This window comes from Oryctolagus cuniculus, chromosome 12 (assembly GCF_964237555.1).
Source record: "Oryctolagus cuniculus chromosome 12, mOryCun1.1, whole genome shotgun sequence".
NCBI classification, from domain to species: Eukaryota; Metazoa; Chordata; class Mammalia; order Lagomorpha; family Leporidae; genus Oryctolagus; species Oryctolagus cuniculus.
In genome coordinates, this window is record NC_091443.1 from 85,083,900 (window position 1) to 85,101,689 (window position 17,790).

The 17,790-nt window shown below is 48.3% G+C and overlaps 2 protein-coding genes and 1 long non-coding RNA gene across 8 annotated transcripts in view; 1 reads left to right on the plus strand and 2 right to left on the minus strand.

Annotated features, from left to right (window-relative positions):
• Positions 1 to 2,017, minus strand: part of VPS13C (vacuolar protein sorting 13 homolog C) — a 201,835-nt gene extending 199,818 nt beyond the window's left edge. For 4 of the 5 annotated variants that reach the window (XR_007910408.2, XM_051822343.2, XM_051822345.2 and 1 more), the window contains exon 1: positions 1,789 to 2,016. Coding sequence is in view for 4 of the 5 variants with exons in the window: in XM_051822343.2 (XP_051678303.2) it covers positions 1,789 to 1,888 (100 nt within the window). In the remaining variant the exon portion in view is untranslated. Of the gene's footprint in view, positions 1 to 1,788 lie in introns of all 5 variants that reach the window. The other variant, XM_051822342.2, reaches the window with a different exon arrangement.
• Positions 2,018 to 2,848: 831 nt separating this feature from the next.
• On the minus strand, positions 2,849 to 9,518 carry LOC103351093 (uncharacterized). 2 transcript variants are annotated; one of them, XR_011380927.1, is made up of 5 exons: positions 9,383 to 9,518; positions 8,714 to 8,819; positions 6,653 to 6,753; positions 6,078 to 6,391; positions 2,849 to 5,138 (listed from the first exon to the last, which is right to left on the minus strand). It is a non-coding gene; the product is annotated as an uncharacterized lncRNA (long non-coding RNA). The 2 variants fall into 2 exon arrangements; XR_518882.4 differs by lacking the exons at positions 2,849 to 5,138; positions 8,714 to 8,819; positions 9,383 to 9,518 and adding an exon at positions 8,259 to 8,396 and having other exon boundaries at positions 6,254 to 6,391.
• LOC100355644 (C2 calcium-dependent domain-containing protein 4A) lies at positions 8,580 to 11,998 on the plus strand. Its single transcript, XM_051822346.2, has 2 exons — positions 8,580 to 8,704; positions 9,194 to 11,998. The coding sequence occupies exon 2, from the start codon at positions 9,258 to 9,260 to the stop codon at positions 10,383 to 10,385; it is 1,128 nt and encodes a 375-aa protein (XP_051678306.2). The 5' UTR covers positions 8,580 to 8,704; positions 9,194 to 9,257; the 3' UTR covers positions 10,386 to 11,998.
• The last annotated feature ends 5,792 nt before the right edge of the window (positions 11,999 to 17,790 follow it).

A 17,790-nucleotide genomic window follows, 5' to 3' on the forward strand; every position in this document is an offset into this window, starting at 1 on the left:
TGCAAAGAGCTGCTGTCTGCATACGAGGACGTTTACAGTGTGGTGTCACTAGCTCTATCCAGTACGTACCAGCAGCACACATCTCTCAATGTGACAAGCAAGAAATATCTGACTTTGCCAAGTATCTGCTGGGAAATAAACTAACGAAGCATAAACTAAGAGGAAGAAACTAAGGTGAGTAAAGTAAATGATTTGTCCAACACAGCAACCTACCAGGTCCAAAACCCAATGCTTTCTCAGATTGCAGATTTGGTAACCCTTGGCTTTCACATATTTCAATACATTTACTGACCACAAGGAATATGTGGTAACATTGCCAATATTCCAAAGAAACCCTTGATCTCCCCAAAAGGTACTGGATATTTAATTTGTAAAGGTCTGTCTTCACTTCCCTTCCTTTTGCATTGTATTTAGTGGTGGGAGGAAAGAGTAAACAAAGTTATGCATTGTTGGACAAACCACCGTGAACCAATCATATGATCAGGGACCTGGGTCCTCTCCACAGTTCCTGGCAGCATTCACGGTTCTGTTACAGTACGGCTCAACATAAACATGCTCCACGCGTATAATTACAAATTTTATAATTACAAAGTTTAAGAGTCACACCAAAAAAACAGTAGAAAGAGGGCAAATGGGTTTCAATAATACATTTAACTTAACCCAATACAAATATTCTCATCGCAACAAAAGTTATTAATATTACACTTCCCCCATTTCATTAAAAGAAATAAACGTATTCAAAAGCGTTGTGCTTTTTATGCTTGTAGAATATCGCAATTCAAAAGATCCACACACTGCAAGTGCTCACTAGCTACAGTGGTTAGTGGCCGCTAATGAACAGCACAGGTATGTAACTACTGCTTGATCAATTAAAGGCAGTTTCATTCATTTAAACAGTTGTTTTGGTTTCTCTCCAAAGGTGACAAAATCCGCCAAACTTTTTTAGAGTGAGAAAGTATCCAATATCCCCAAACCTTAACACGTTAATTCAAGCAACTAATTTAGCTCTTTGCAGGATAAGCAAACATACTACTGACTGTCTAGCTTTCCCCACTTAATCTCCAGGATAAAAAACGTTGGCACGAATTCCTGGGCATGCAACCAAGCAGGCACCTAATTAACGATGATGCTGGTCACGGCTTGAATTTCTATCCTTCCAAAACAAAACTGAAAGCCTCTTCACGTTAAGAGAAAAGTATTAAGAAATGACTTCTTCAAAAGCTAAAAGCATTAACAGTAGGAATCCCTACGGGCACGCCTTTCTGAAGGCTCTTCCCGTCTCTCCCCTCTCAAACCCTGCAGTGCCTGTTACCAAGAAGACAACAGGGAGGCAACCTTCCTCTTCTTCTTCCTGGGTGCCACTTTATTGGGCCATGGTCACGAAGCTGTGGTCACTCCACCGAGACGCACGCAGAAATGGTTTTTGGTTTTTTTGGTGTTGGTTTTTTTTGGTAAGGCTGTGGCGCTAAAGGGGCCGGGCAGAACGCAACGGGAGGACCCCCGAGGTGGGCAGGGCAGAGCAAGGCAGAGGCACGGACCCCAGGACCGGAGGGACAGGGAAGGTGGGAATCTGGACAGCGCGGGCGTGACCCCGCAGCATCTCCCCGCGACCTGGGAGTCCCGGGAAGCTGCGGGAGACACAAGCGGACAGAGGCGCCCCGCGCCCCGCGCCCCGCACCTGACACGCTCCGGAGCTGGAGTCCCCGGCGGGTGGAGAGCACCGGACCCCCGCTGCAGCCCTCGGCGTGGGCCCCTCCGCGGCCGCCGGCCGCGCCCCTCTCAACTCACCGCCCCAGATCCCCAGCTTCAGCTGCGACTTGTTCAGGTTCTCCACGTAGTCCCCCAGGAAACGGTTCAGCAGGTCCGCGACCACCGACTCCAGCACCATGGTGGGGCTGAGGCGGAGGGAGGAGGAGGAGCCGGAACCCACTGGGCGCAGCGAAGGGCGGCGACCCGAGCCGCGAATGACAGCCCCTCCGGCGCCAGCCCGCCCCCGCGCCGCGCGCGTGACCCCGAATGTGCGCAGGCGCGTTGCCGCCGCCGCCGCCGCCGCCGCCGGCGCGCCAGAAGTGCGTGGGCCCCGGCCGGGCGCCGCGGCCTCGGGGGTGCAGCAGGCCCCGCCAGCTGGAGCCCCCGGGGAAGCTGGTTTAAGGGCCCGCTTTAGCAGCTGTTCCCGGGCGGCCTATAGGACACAGAGAACATTCGGGAAGGAAAAGGGCGCGCAGGCGTTCCTAGGCGCCTGGACATCTACGGGGCCGCTCTGCGAGCCCTCGGTCACCTACTGCTGACCTAGGGCCAGAGGAGGTCACTGCCCTGCCGGAGCGAAGGCCACCCCGGGAGCCTTGCCCGGAGCCGGCGTGCGCGGCTGCCCACGCTGGGCGTCTCCTAAGCAAACTAAAGGAGACCCCGGCTTCCTGTCCTGCGACTTTGCCCTCCGCCTGCGGCAAGGTCTCCGCGGCCTTCGGCTTCTGGAACACACACCTTACTAAGGGGTGAGGAGGCGGAGCGGAGCCGCATCCAGATGGAAGACCGTTTGGGGACTGCTCAGGGGTAGTTGCGGATTCAGCCCTTTCCAGAGCTGCTACTTCGCAGACCAGAGCACTTCCCTTTTTTTTTTTTTTTTTTTTTTTTCCTTCTCCCCTGTGAGTGCGGGTTAGCCGTTATTTATGTCACTTTCTTCTATGCTGGCATGGAACTGTCCCTGGGCCGGCGAGCCATTCAAAGCGCAGCTCGTGTACCCGCAAAGTCCTGGAACTGTGGTGAAATGCAACCACCCCCTGGAAATTTTTTTCTAAAATTTGTTTCAAAAAAACTGTGGAGCGACAGTAAACAGAAACTAAGAAATGCTGAACATAGACACAGGATTTATTAAATGCTTTGCTAGGGTAGATCTGAAAGAGAAAGGCTGTATTGTTGTTTAAATCGGCTTCTACAGGATCAAATAGAACATTTCCTGAAAGTGTTGGAGATGGAAAAACACAATAAAGAAGGAACCAGAGTATTAACAGGTTTATAAATATCCACCTCCTCTTTCACTCCTGCCACAGTGGGGGGGAAATCCTTAACTATTTGTTTTTCCACTAACACAAATACCTAGGAGGCACTTTTTTTTTTTTTTAAAGATTTATTTATCCGAAAGAGTTGCACAGAAAGAGGAGAGAGAGAGAGAGAGATATCTTCCATCTGCTGGTTCACTCCCCACTTGGCAGCAACAAGAGCTGCACCAATCAGGATCCAGGAGCTTATTCTGGGTCTCCCATATGGATGCAGGGGCCCAAGCACTAGGGCCGTCTTCTACTGCTTTCCCAGGCCACAGCAGATTGTAAGTGGAGCAGCTGGGTCTGCAACCGGTACCCATATGGGATGCCAGCACTGCAGGCAGTGGCTTCACCACTACACCACAGCACCGCCCAGTTAGGGGACACTTTGACACACAACGCATTGACTGCCATACCTATCTATTCTGTTTTTCCAATTCTCATATCTTCCCTATACCATGCAGTCACCCTGATGGTTCTCCCAGTCTCCAGATTTGCCTTGTTCATGCTGACATCAGAATTAGTTTCCCAAAGCACACCTGACCTCAACTTAGTCACCTGCTCAAGAACATACTGGGTCCCAGGTGTTCCTCTTCCAGTCCAGCTCTCCGCTGTGGCCTGGGAAAGCAGTGGAAGATGGTCCAAGTCCTTGGGCCCCTACACATGCGTGGAAGACCCTGAAGAAGCTCCTGGCTCCTGACTTCTAATCAGCACAGCTCTGGCCATTTCAGCAAACTGGGGAATGAACCAGTGGATGGAGGATTTCTCTCTCTCTCTCTCTCTCTCTCTCTCTCTCTCTCTCTCTTTCTCTCTCTCTCTCTCTCTCTCTCTACTTCTTCTCTCTGTGTAACTCTGACTTTCAAGTAAATAAATTTAAAAAATACTGGAACTTGCCAGTGTTCAGAATTCCCTCTTGAATGTGTCCCCAAGTTATTTCTACTGATACTCCCTAGCAATCTCCCAGCCTTTTACATTCACACTTTCTCTGCACAGAGGCAAGTGTAAAGAAACTCTTCTGGTCGCAATAAGGCATGTGTAAAAGCTTCAGGAAAAAAAAAAAAAAAAGCTTAAGGAAAACCAATGCAAGGATGTGTGAGTAACAATACCATAACCATGCAGGAGATGGTACAGGCCTCATAGCCTGGTCTGGGCAGTGGGATGGCATCATCTAGTGGGAGACATAAGCTCTATTAATGCCTGTGTGATAATTGAAAGCATAAATATATAAATGTGCTTTTTATATGCCTCATTTCGTTTTACAGGCTGAGTATCCTTTATCCAAAACTGGTTGGGACCAGAAGTGTTTCAGATTTTGGCATTTGGGGGGTAGTGAAATAATTACATAGACTTCACCAAAGTTCTCTAACAAAAAACTGAAATGCTGCAAGACCTAATCTAAAGGTCTTTTGACTGTCATGTTGGCACTCAAAAGGTTTCAGATTTCAGAGCATTTTGTATTAGGAATACTTAACCTGAATTTTATCTTTCAGTTCCACCTCATGAGCAATAATCTTACCAATATGCCAACGCAGGCATATTACACAGATCACAAAAAGACCTGTGAGGTAAGTAATGCAGGTGGTATTGTCCACACTCTATAGAAAACTTAAGCTCAGGAGTGTTAAATGACTTACCCTAAAGCACACAGCAACTGTTCATTGCTTCCCCGAGCACTGTCATATTTTCTCTTTCAGTAATTACATTTAATCACAGCTGGGCTACTATTTCTCAGAAATATCACTCTGAATAATGGCAGAATAAAACATCCCTCAGAAAAGTAAGCTAAAAATTTTTAGTACAGGGGACAGCATTGTGGTACAGTGGATTAAGCTTAGGATGCTGGCTGGCATCTGTATCAGTGCTGCTTCCAGTCCTGACTGCCCCACTTCCAATCCAGCTCCCTGCTAATGAGTTTAGGAAGGCAGCAGATGATGGCCCAAGTGCTGGGGTCTCTTCCGCCCACAGAGCAGACCAGGATGGAGTTCTTGGCTTCCGCCTGGTCCAGACTTGTCTGTTTGCAGCCATTTGGGGAGTGAACCAGCAGATGGCAGATGTCTGCTTCTCCTTCTGTCACTCTGCCTTTCAAATAAATATAGAAATCTTTAAAGAAAAAAAAGTACAGTGCTGTTACTATAATATAGTTTTTGAATTTCAGTATTTTCCACTATTAGCATGTATTGAGAGATTGGTATTAGATGCATACAATAATGCCTCAAATCTTATTTCATTAAGAAGTCAGAAATTCCCAATCCCAATTTGAAACAAGCTATAGTGTCAAGAAACACCAGTAGCACCCCAGTACACTTTCTGGCACTATGCCAGAAACAATTTGCATGCACAGGTTATCTGAAGAAAATATGAACATTCTCATGCTTAAAGTTCTTCCCTTCATTCCAGTTTAAGAACAGGAAGGCTAACAAAGGCAGTTAAAAATTAAACTACAATGAGGGACTGAGTAATAAACACAGATGAGTGAAATACTTCTGCTACAACAAAAGTCAAAATTAGAGGACTTTACTAATGAACAACTCTTTAAAAGTAAGGAAATTCTAACTTCAAACTACCTTGCACTCCATTTCCCAACCCTGGAGTTTCTGGAGGAAAAAAAGAGTTTGGGCAGAAAAAGACAGCAGGAAATGTAGGGGGAAGCTAACATAAGCCACAGCACCATGGCCTGTGTAAAAATGGAGCCAGGTCAACCTGGAGCAAGCACAAGAATAGACTGCACAATTCAGAGCCAGAAGGCTGCTTTAGATCATCTGGGTAATCCAAACCCCCCACTTGACAGACAGAACTGGGTGCCAGAGAGAATAAAGCCCCATCAGTTACTGACTGGTCTGAGTTAAAAGCCCTGCCCGGACTCCCTGGTTTATATTCTTTGTAGTCTTCCATACTTCAGTTGTTGAAATCTCTGTATAAGCCAGAATACTTGCATTTTATTGGTCATAACCTCTTCTTCCTTTCCTTGAAATGCAGCCTTCTATACACAGGTGTGTGAGTCTGCTTTAAAGTGTTCGTTTCTTTTCACTCTGTGCATACCTCTGGTCTCTCCCATATGGGCCCTGTTTATGTCTGCTTCACTGAATTGTTTTCCAGCTCCATGACCGGATGTTCTGTGGCTCACGCTGTGAGCTCGAATGGCCACAGTCTTCCTCTGCGGATATTTCCGTGTCCAGGTACTTGGCCTGACCCTGTTGAACTATCCTCCCAAGTACTGGACGGCTCACACTTCCGTGTTAAGTAAAACATAAGGCTTAACGTGGTCACAGGGAACCAGTCACGTAAGGACACATCTCTCCTGTTTGCAAGAAGTCTTCCACAGGAAATGCTTCTAAGGTGTTACTGAAGATGAACTGTTGGCAAAACAAAACAAATTTGCTTTGGTTGGCTGGACAGAGAAATGTTGTTGAATGAATCTGTGTGTGCATCAGCTAATCTTTGACCAAGCAAACATACATAACAATAATAACAGCTGTTAACTGGCACTTACACTTTGACAATCATTTTCACACATATCTTTTTGACTCTTAGAACAATTTTATGTGGTAGGTATTATTAACCCCACTTTACACCTTGGACTCAAACATGTTAAATAAATTTGCTTAACTTCTTACCCAAATTCTCTGATCGTGAGCTCTGATCTGTCCTCTTTGGAACTGCAGGCTCTCTGAGATGTCACTTGTAGAGCCAACAGCAGCTTGTCTCCTGAGAAAAACTGAGAGCACAGGCATATGACCCTTGAATATATAATTAGGTAATCATGCCCCCATAGATTTAGCCCTGGCTAGAGATACCAAGACTTAGAAGTAGCTACTACAGGGCAAGTAAAACCCAGGGACCCACTAATACTTCTCCCAGAGAATATATATAAATAGCATTCAATAGCGTCTTTGCTATCTCATCTCACCATTTCATCCCTTTTCTGATGGATGTACATAGCTGACCCAGTCTTGTACATCCTGGATTCACTTGCCTAGCATGGTGGCAGGAACCCAAGAAGCATTCATAAAATACTGGCTCAAATGAATTAATGAGCATTTGCTCTCTTCTGTAATAAAAAATAAGTTTCATATCTGACATTGTGCTTGTCAGGCTCTATGCTAAACTCTGATGTGCTCTTGACAACACTATGGTACCTGCAAGTGGATACTATTATCACTTTTACATTTGATATTGAGGTTTATAGAAAGACTAAGTAACTTGCTCAAGGTCAGAGTGGCCACCATTGTGGAATCAAAGTGAGATACGACTTAAGATCTATTTTTCCTTAACCACTATATTCTACAATGCCCCTTCCATTTTATTATTAATACTGCTTCTGTGTATTTAGCACTTATCATGCTCCAGACACAGCGGAAAATAGTTTATGTTATTTACCCCCTAAGCCAATTTATACCCATTAGTAGGTATTATTTCCCATCATTTTGTGATTTTGGACAAGTTAATGAACCTCTCAAAGTGTCTCTCATTTATAAAACAAGGATGATCAGAATGTACAGGGTTTTGTGACAGTTCTATAGACCATCACTAAATCAACTGTCTCAGTGCCTTTATGTCCTGGAAACTAGATAAAAATATGTGTGTGTGTGTGTCCGTGTCCTGAACACGTATTTGCATGAATGCAGCTGAATTCATTGAATATTATTTGGAAAAGTAATTAATTTGCAAGACAGTCTCCAAAGTGGAAAAAACACACTGCCAAACTCCGCTCAAAATGCCACAGATCTCCTTCAGCCTGAACTAATGGGAAGCAACTCTTACAGAATGAACACAGGTTAGTTCCGAAAAGGAAGAAAAAGGGTCTGTTGGGTAGGCACAGCCTAGAAAGGCCACATGTGGTCAGGGGGCCTCCCAAGGATGAGTCGAACAGCACAGATGTCATTGAAACTATATTCATCCAGGCAAAAATCAGCACTTGGTTTCAGAAGCAGGTTGAGATTTTTCTAATCTGAGGCACAACACACCTACAATAAAGTGCCCTATCTTAAGTGTACACTAGATGACTTTTTTTTTAAAATACCATACATCACACCACTGTAACCCCACCCAGTGCAAGATACAAAGTTTCCAGCACCCCTTAAGGTCTGCCCAAACCCATAGTGACCAGTGCCCAACAAAAAACATTTAACACCAGGACTGCAAAGCGCAAAACCAAGAACTTCCAAAAATGGGCCATGGGGAGGGCTGGATTTGAGGAAAAGTATCAGCTAAGAGACAAACCCAACTTCCGTCTTCATTTTTCTTGGAGGGAGTAGAGTGCTTCCACGCATTCACGATCACTGTGTGCGGTGGTCTTCACAGTGATGCCGCGATACCATCGAAACTTAACCCGCTTTTGCCCGTAAGGAAAGAGAAACCTGATCGGAGCTTCCCACACCTCCACCTGTTGCAAGATAAAGAACCAGGGCTCCAGACCCTTGCCGCTGATCCAGCCACGTGGCAGCGGGAAAGAGGCGGGCCTGGAATCAGGTTACCAGGCGGCAGCGCTCCGTGGCTGGCCCATTGGCCCGCGCTGCCCACAGCGGGTATAAAAACTCGGACCCGCTGTCCTTGGGTCCGGGTGCTGAACCCCGCCGCGCGCGCTTTGAATTTCAGAGACTGCACGTCTCGCCCACTCGGTGCCCCGGGCAGAACGCTGTGGACACCCGCCTGGCTCCAAACCCCAGGTACCTTACCAGGGACCCATCCGCTTGCTTAATCCTTCCAGGGGTGGGGGCTGGGAGGAAGGGGCTCTTTACGTCTTAAAGGAGAGAATAAGCCTCAAGGGATGATCCTTATTTCCTGCAAGGGATGATCATTATTTTAATTTTCGCTGTGGACTCGAGTACAAAACTCCCTTAAGAACTCAGAAAACGGCCGCACAAAGCAAAGCGCCTCTCCGCACCGAGGACACAGTGATCAAAGAAGCCAGCACTTCGGGGCCAGCGGAGCAAATGAACATTTAAAATAAGCAGCCCCAAAGTGCACATGCAGCCGAGACTGCATGGGGGGAAAGGCGGTTGGTTTTTAATCACCGAAAAACTAGGGAAGTGAGGTGCAGTTTGCCACTTACCCGGGAGGCAGGGGGAAACACCCCGAGGAGTAAGAGGGGGGACAGAAACGACTGCGCCCGGTGGGGCTCGCTCTGACAGCAGCTGTGCGCTTGTGTTTTGCAGGCTAACCAGCTGCAGCGGAGAGCCGCCCCCACTCCCCCCACCCCGATCCTGCACCTGACGCCCAATGTGGTGCCTGGAGCGACTCCGCTGGAGTCCCGAGCGTCTCCTGAGGAGCGGAGATGGATTTTTCCCTGGCCGGGCTCGCCTGGGCAGGCCCCGCGCGCCCGCTGCGTTCACGAACGTGCTCACCCCTGATCGCATCCCTGAGTTCTGCATCCCGCCGAGACTCGAACCCAGCCTGGCCTTGGCCGCGCTCCGAAATTCTTGGAGCGAGGAGGCAGGGACTGATGAGAGCGCCGGCCGCACAGACTGGGACCCGCGCTCGCAGGCCGCACTCTCACTGCCGCACCTGCGCCGCGCCCGCACCGCCTACGGCTTCTGCGCCCTGCTCGAGAGCCCGCACATCCGCCGCAAGGAGTCGCTCTTCCTCGGCAGCCGTGGTGCGGCGGCGCTCCGCCGCCGGGCTCACACCTACGGCGGCGGCGGTCGAGGAGGGGGAGGAGGAGACGGCGCGCTCCAGCCCCAGCGCTGCCCGCGAGCGCTGAGCGCGGCGCTCGCCACCAGCCCCGCAGCCCCCGGCGGCCACCACCCGCCCCAGGAGGCGCTCGCCCCGCGGCTCCGCGGCCGCTGCCTCCTGCGTGCCCCCCACGGGCTGCTGAGCCGCGCGCTGCGGGTCCGAGGGAGCCCCGGCCTGGACCGCGCCCGCTCCGTTTCCAGCGGGGACGAGGACGAGGAGCGCGGCGCCGACCCCGGGGCCCCGGCCCCCGCGTCCCCGTCGCCGCCCCCGGGCCCGCGGCCCGAGCGCCTAGAGGCCGAGGGCACCGTGGCTCTGGGACGCGCCGGCTGCGCGCTGCGCCTGGCCGCCGAGTACTGTCCGGGCAGCGGGCGCCTCCGCGTCCGGTTGCTCCGCGCCGAGGGCCCGGCCGGGGGCGGCCCCGAGCCCCGCGCCGTCTGCTGCCGCGTCAGCCTGGTCCTGCAGGCGCCGGGCTCCGCGCGCAAGCCGCGCCGCGCCGTGCTGGGCCGCAGCCGCAAGGGCGCCCTGGACCAGGACTTCTGCTTCGACGGCCTCACGGAGGAGCAGGTGCGCCGCCTGGCCGTGCGGGTCAAGGCCGAGAACAAGGGCCGCGGCCTGGAGCGGGGCCGCCGGCTGGGCCAGGGCGAGCTGCCGCTGGGCTCGCTGCTGCTGCTCTGAGGACGCTCTCTGCCCGCCGGAGGACTGGCGGACACGCGGACGCTGACAGCCACTGTGTACAAAAGAAACGCGCGATTTTTCTAATCGGGCCTTTGTTTCGGCCGAGTGCTGGCAGAGGTCGTAACCATCACAGGAAAGGATGTGCTATGCGCAGAGATATCTTCAAAACTATCTGCAACCAATGGAATGGGGCTCTGCAGTGTAGCCCTGGGTGCAGGGCCAGTTGCGTTTCACGTGCACCACACGCCGCTGCTGAGAAATCATGAGCCCCAGGAGATGTGAGGACCGAGAGTGTCTGGGCGATCGACTTGCTGATGTCCTCGGTTTGTTCTTTTCCCAACATCCATCGAGACCCTCTGAGGGCGTTTATCATAGCTGGAGCATGAAGACCTCAGATAAGAAAAGGAGGTCAAATGATCTGTCAGTGTGCACAGCGAGTTATCAGTAAGCACTTCGAGTTATCAGTAAGCATCTCGGTGTGAAAATCTTAGGAACACCTCGCTGGAAAATCACTGGAGAAAACCAAACATTAGAAATTAAATCCTAGTGTTCTAAGTTTCAGTAATAGTTATAATAGCTTTCCAAGTATTACTTCTTCAAACAGCCAGCAAATGTGGGCTATGCTATGCCCACTTTACAGATGAGGCTACTGAGGCATAGACTCCCGAGTAGTCATGATCTGAATCTAGGCAGTCTTTCACTCATGTCTAAAGGGCTCATCTCATTAAAACAGACTGGGCAATTTCTGAAGTTGTTGCTCTGAGACATCACATTGCTCTTACTCTAGCAAACTGGTTGGAATGAAGATGGTATCACCTCCTGCTGGTAACTTGGGCACTGACTTGAGTTTGTGGATCTAGGACTGTCTGGGGAGGAAGCTGACTGGCTCCAGGGGCGGGAGGCAGCTCATGAGCTGCCAGGTCCGGCAGTCTAGAGCAGGCCTACAGCATCCTTCCACCTCTGGCTTGCGGCCATCCTGGTGTGCTGTGCCAGAGAAGGACTTGCCTTCAGCCCTCGCACCCACGGCCAGCCAGGCCTAGTTCTTCCTTCCTTAGGCATGCTGGAAGGCAGGTGTCCTAAATGAGGGTTAAGGGAGTGGAAGACGGTACACTGTGTGGGTGGTGGTATAAATGCCATCCCAAGGCCTGTCTGGGCTCAGAAGCAGTTTCTGTTTTCCCTTTATATGTGGACAGTGTTATCATGGGTGCTTGTAAAAAATTCTATCCAGAAGAGAGTTTCACTGACAATGAAGGCATGGATGGAATCTGGGTTATTGTGATGGGTATTCCTAAGGAAGACCCTTGAATGATCTCAAAGAATAATTCTAAACTCAATGAGCCTATCAAAATCAGCCATATTCAGAAGCTGGCAGCACTTGCACAATGGAGTCATGGCGGTAGTTTGGTCTAACGTGTCCTTTCATCTAATCAAACCCACTATTTCCTTGGGCCTTCAAACCAACCATTTTTTAAAAATTGTATAACCTTCATGATTTTAGAATGTTGATGGAGTAACTACTATTGAGTTCACATATGTAGTGGTTTAAAAGGAAAACTGTGAAAACAACTTGACTGTCTGATATTTTTTTTTAAATAAAAACAATTCGCATTAATGGCTTAAAGTACAAGATGTTATTCCAGAAAATGTTGCCACCACTATTATCACCAGGTTATATGCATGTTATTTTATTAATGAGACTTTTTAAAAATAATTAATTAATTAATTAATTTGAAAGGCAGAGCAACAGAGAAAAGGAGACACAGAGAGATCTTCCATCCACTGGTTCACTCTCCAAACGGCAACCAGACCAAAGGCAGGCAATTGGAACCCCATCTAGGTCTCCCATGTGGTAGGCAGAGGCCTAGATACCTGGGCCATCTTCCATGCCTTCTCAGGTATATTACCAGGAAACTGGACCAGAAGTAGAGCAGCTATGGCTCAAAACAGCATTCTGTTATGGGATGCTGTCATAACAATGCCCATCCCAGTTTTTTTTTTTTTTTTTTTAAGAAGTTAAATAGGGGCCAGCACTGTGGTGTAGCAGGTAAAGACATCACCTGCAATGCTGGCATCCTACATGGGTACCCATTTGAGGCCTGGCTGCTCCACTTCCAATCCAGCTCTCTGCTATGGCCTGGGAAAGCAGTAGAAGATGGCCCAAGTCCTTGGGCCCCTGCACTCGCATGGGAGACCTGGAAGAAGATCCAGTCTCCTGGCTTTGGATCCTCCCAGCTCCGGCCGTTAAGGCCATCTGGGGAGTGAATCAACAGATGGAAGGCTTCTTTCTTTATTTCTCTGCCTCTCTATAATTCTGCCTTCAAATAAATAAATAAATATTTAAAAACCATAGAATTTCAGAATTGGAAAGAACATTAAGAATAATTTTATGTAAATCTATACATCATAGAGTGGACCAGAGGCAAGTTTTAGATTGCTCCAAATTACATGTTAGTAAAAGAGCTAGAGCTAGAACCAAGTCTATTTTGCTCTTCAGCCTGATGAGCCTTTTCATCATTACATTAAAGGAGAAAGATCTGTGCATAAGTTATTTTACATCCCTGAGCTATTTAAATTGTTTACATTTGAGAAATCTTGTTTGGAATAGGAATGTGATGACATCAACCTTTATGGAGGCAAATTTAAATGTGGCTTATACTTGCTGCCCCCTGGTGGCCCTCATGTGCATGTCAGCAGCACTATGTAGTACTAGTAGACCTTGGCAACTAAAAACCAATCTATGTTAGAACTCAGCATTCTCTTTTTGGTTTGTGTAGATTTACTTTTATTTATTTGAAAGGCAGAGTTACAGAGAGATAAGAAGGGAGGGATAGAGGGAGGGAGGGAAGGAAAGAGAGAGAAAGAGAATCTTTCATCTGCTGGTTCAAGCTCCAAATGACCACAATAGTCAGAGCTGGGCCAGCTCAAAGCCAGGAGCCAGAAACTTCATCTGGATCTCCCACATGGGTGGCAGGGGCCCTAACACTGGGGCCATCCTCCACTGATTTCCCAGGTGCACTTTCAGGGAGCTGGATCAGAAAGGGAGCAGCCTGGAGGAACCAGCACTAACATGGGATGCCAGTGTTACAGGTAGTGTGTTCAACCTACTGTGCCGCAACACCAGCCCCGAATTCAGTGTTCTTAAAGACAGTTGCTAGTGTTACCTTAGAGTGAAGATTCACACAGAAAAATAATTGAATAAGGAGAGCAGAAGGTGCCAAAAATATTTTAGATTATAAGAAAGGAAGAGAAAATGTTTTCAACTCCTTTGAATTAGTTTCTCACTGGGCAACACCCACATCTCCACAAATTATATTACACCATCTTGCCTATTTGCGTGTTTTTTTTTAAGATTTATTTATTTATTTGAGAGGCAGAGTTACAGACAGAAAGGAGGAGAGAAAGAGAGAGACAGAGAGAGAGAGAGAGATCTTCCATCTGCTGGTTCACTCCCCAAATGGCACAATGGCCAGAGCTGTGCTGATCCGAAGTCAGGAGCTTCCTCCAGGTCTTTTACATGAGTACAGGGGCCCAAACAAGTGGAACATCTTCCACTGCTTTTCCAGTCCATTAGCAGGGATTTGGATCAGAAATGGAGAAGCCAGGACTTGAACCGGCACCCATATGGGATGCCAGCACCACAGGCGGACACTTAACTTACTATACCACTGCACCACTCTCTTGGTGGCTTAAATATCTGAACATACTCATTGAAAAAAAAAAATCTATGTAGTAGGGAATATGAGAGTTTAAATGGCATTAATTCAGTAAAAAAATCACTGTTCTGTGAGTTTTTTTTTTTTTTAGATTTTTTTATTTATGTATTTGAGAGGTAGAGTTACAGACAGTGAGAGGGAGAGACAGAGAAAGGTTTTCCTTCCACTGGTTCACTCCCCAGTTGGCTGCAACAGCCGGAGTTGTGCCGATCCGAAGCCAGGAGCCAGGAGCTTCTTCTGGGTCTCCCACATGGGTGCAGGGGCCCAAGCACTTTGGCCATCTTCTACTGCTTTCCCAGGCCATAGCAGAGAGCTGGATTGGAAGAGGAGCAGCCAGGACTTGAACTGGCACCCGTATGGGATGCTGGCGCTTCAGGCCAGGGTTTTAACCTGCTGTGCCACAGCGCTGGCCTCCTGACAAACTCTTTCTTTTTTTAAGATTTATTTATTTATTTATTTGAAAGTCAAAGTTACACAGAGAGAGGAAAGGCAGAGAGAGAGAGAGAATCTTACATCTGCTGGTTCACTCCCCAATTGGCCGCGACAGCAGGAGCTGTGCCTATCCGAAGCCAGGAGCCAGGAGCTTCTTCTGGGTCTCCCACATGGGTGCGGGGGCCCAGGCCATAGCAAAGAGCTGGATTGGAAGTGGAACAGCTCGAAGTGGCGCCCATATGGGATGCTGGTGCTTCAGGCCAGGGCATTAACCCACTGCGCTACAGCACCAGTCACCTGACAAACTCTCAACCAAAGTGTGTGTTTCATTTTACTTTCCCAACAACAACATATGAGAGTTTCTCTACCTACTCACTAGTTGAACTTCCTTTTTGAAGAAAACTTCATTTAAAGGTTCCAGTTTTTTTGCCTATGCATCCTGACAACCATGTATTTCAGCTCCCTTCAGAACTGTGAGCACAGCGTGAGTTGGAAAGTTCTTGGTGATTGCTAAGGCCAGAGTGGAAGAGCATGAGGCTCAGGGGTCACGCTTCGTCCCCAGCGTGCTATCAGTCGCTTCTGTACATTAGAGAAATCTGTCCAGCACGGCTGCCGACAGAACCCACTGCACGGGAATGCTACGAGGATTATGGGAGTGTACTCCCTGACAAGTCTGTACTCGGAAGGGAGTCTGGGCTGTAATTTACACACTGCGTACACATGTCCAAAGGCTCGTAAATGAAACAGGCATGCGTTTTGGTGGCATATTCATTAAAATTAAGGACGAAGGAGTTTTTAGAAAAGAATTTTGACCTAAAGTTAACTGAAAAGTGATCTCTGTTAAATATAAGAGTGGGAATAAGACAGGGAGGGGATGTACAATTTGGGACATGCTCAATCGGACTTGCCCCAAGTGGTGGAGTTAGAAATGTGCCGGGGACTCCAATACAATCCCATCAAGGTTGCATGTACCAATGCCTTCTCACTAGTCCAAGTGATCAATTTCAGGTCACAATTGATCACACTGATAGGACTAAGAGTCAAAGGGATCACACAAACAAGATTAGTGTCTGCTAATACTAACTGATAGAATTAAAAAGGGAGAGACCGATTCAACATGGGAAGCGGGATACACAGCAGACTCACAGAATGGCAGATGTCCTAAACAGCACTCTGGCCTCGGAATCGGCCCTTGAGGCATTCGGATCTGGCTGAAGAGCCCACGAGGGTATCTTAGGCCTTGAAAGCCAAGACACTCTGGCAAAACAAAACAAAAAACAAAACAAAACAAACAAACAAACAAACAAAAAACCTAAATGAAAGATCTCTGCAAGTGAGATCCCAGTGGAAAGAATGGGCCGTCAAAGAACATGAAAGAAGGAGGTACCTTTTTCTGAAGGGAGGAGAGAACTTCCACTTTGACCATGGCCTTGTCAAAATAAGATCAAAGTCGGCAAGCTCAGGGGGCTTCCATGGCCTTGGCAACTCATGACTAGAGCCTGGGGAGATTGCTGACACCTTAAACAAGAGTGTCAATTTGTTGAGTCAATAACAGGAGTCACTGTGCACTTACTCCCCATGTAGGATCTCTGTCCCTAATGTGTAGTTCAATGTGAATTAATGATATGATTAGTGCTCAAACAGTATTTGGCAATTTGTGTTCTGTGTGGGGGCAAGCTGATGAAATATTTACTTAATATAAACTAAATTGATCTTCTGTATATATATATTTTTTATTTTTTTATTTTTTGACAGGCAGAGTGGACAGTGAGAGAGAGAGACAGAGAGAAAGGTCTTCCTTTGCCGTTGGTTCACCCTCCAATGGCCGCCACAGCCAGCGCTCTGTGGCTGGCGCGCCGCGCTGATCCGAAGGCAGGAGCCAGGAGCCAGGTGCTTTTCCTGGTCTCCCATGGGGTGCAGGGCCCAAGCACCTGGGCCATCCTCCACTGCACTCCCTGGCCACAGCAGAGAGCTGGCCTGGAAGAGGGGCAACCGGGACAGAATCCGGCGCCCCGACCGGGACTAGAACCCGGTGTGCTGGCGCCGCTAGGAGGAGGATTAGCCTAGTGAGCCGCGGCGCTGGCCCGATCTTCTGTATATAAAGATAATCGAAAATGAATCTTGATGTGAATGGAATGGGAGAGGGAGCGGGAGATGGGAGGGTTGTGGGTGGGTGGGAAGTGATGGGGGCGGGGAAGCCATTGTAATCCATAAACTGTACTTTGGAAATTTATATCTACTAAATAAAAGTTAAAAAAAGAATTTTGACCACAGTTTTACTTTAATAATTAAAAAAGCAGCAACAGCAATTAGCCAAAGGCCACATTTGGGACAGAATTTCAAATTAATGCAAGCATTATCTGGATATGAGCTATACGTAATACCTGGCTCATTAAAAGTCCTGGAACTTCCAGATTTTTAAATACTCAGTGTTGATTCAATAGCACTAGAGCTCAGTAGTGGTTACCATTCCTTCTAAAAGGCCACTAATTTAGTTGGTAAAAACCAATGCAAATAAAAGAGCTCTTCCACAGGGCCGGACCAAATTATGTAAAAGTCAAGACAAGGAGATAATAATTGCATCCCTAGAGAAAAGCCTGACTAGAGACGGGGCCTGGCGCCTCCTCTTGCTCTGCTTCCGGGTGGGTTAACAGAGAGCACTGCTGGCAAGCAGGCGACAATCCGCTCCCTTCCTTTCCGATCCCCCTGCAGCTGCTGGGCAGAAATCCGAGCTAACTGCTGACCTCAGAGCCAGCCCCCTGCTGCGGAGCCAGTGTCTCCCAGGCAGTAGTGAAAGGGGCACCTCCAGCTCCAAATCTGGCAGCATGTGGTAGCAATTCTGTAAGTGCTGCCTGTTAAAGAAGAATTTTAATTCAAAATCAGAGGACTGGGGGTTCCAGATAACAGTTGTCATTGATTATCTGTGTCTGGTCACATCAGTTTGCCTGTATCTATGGTCACATCAGTTAGCCTCTCTAAATGCCATTGCTATTTTATTTTATTTTATTTTATTTTATTTTATTTTATTTTATTTTATTTTTTTGATAGGCAGAGTTAGACAGTGAGAGAGACAGAGAGAAAGGTCTTCCTTCCCTTGGTTCACCCCCCAGATGGCTGTTACGGCCGGCGCGCTGCTCAGATCTGAAGCCAGGAGCCAGGTGCTTCCTTCTGGTCTCCCATGGGGTGCAGAGCCCAAGCACTTGGGCCATCCTCCACTGCACTCCCAGGCCACAGCAGGGAGCTGGACTGGAAGAGGAGCA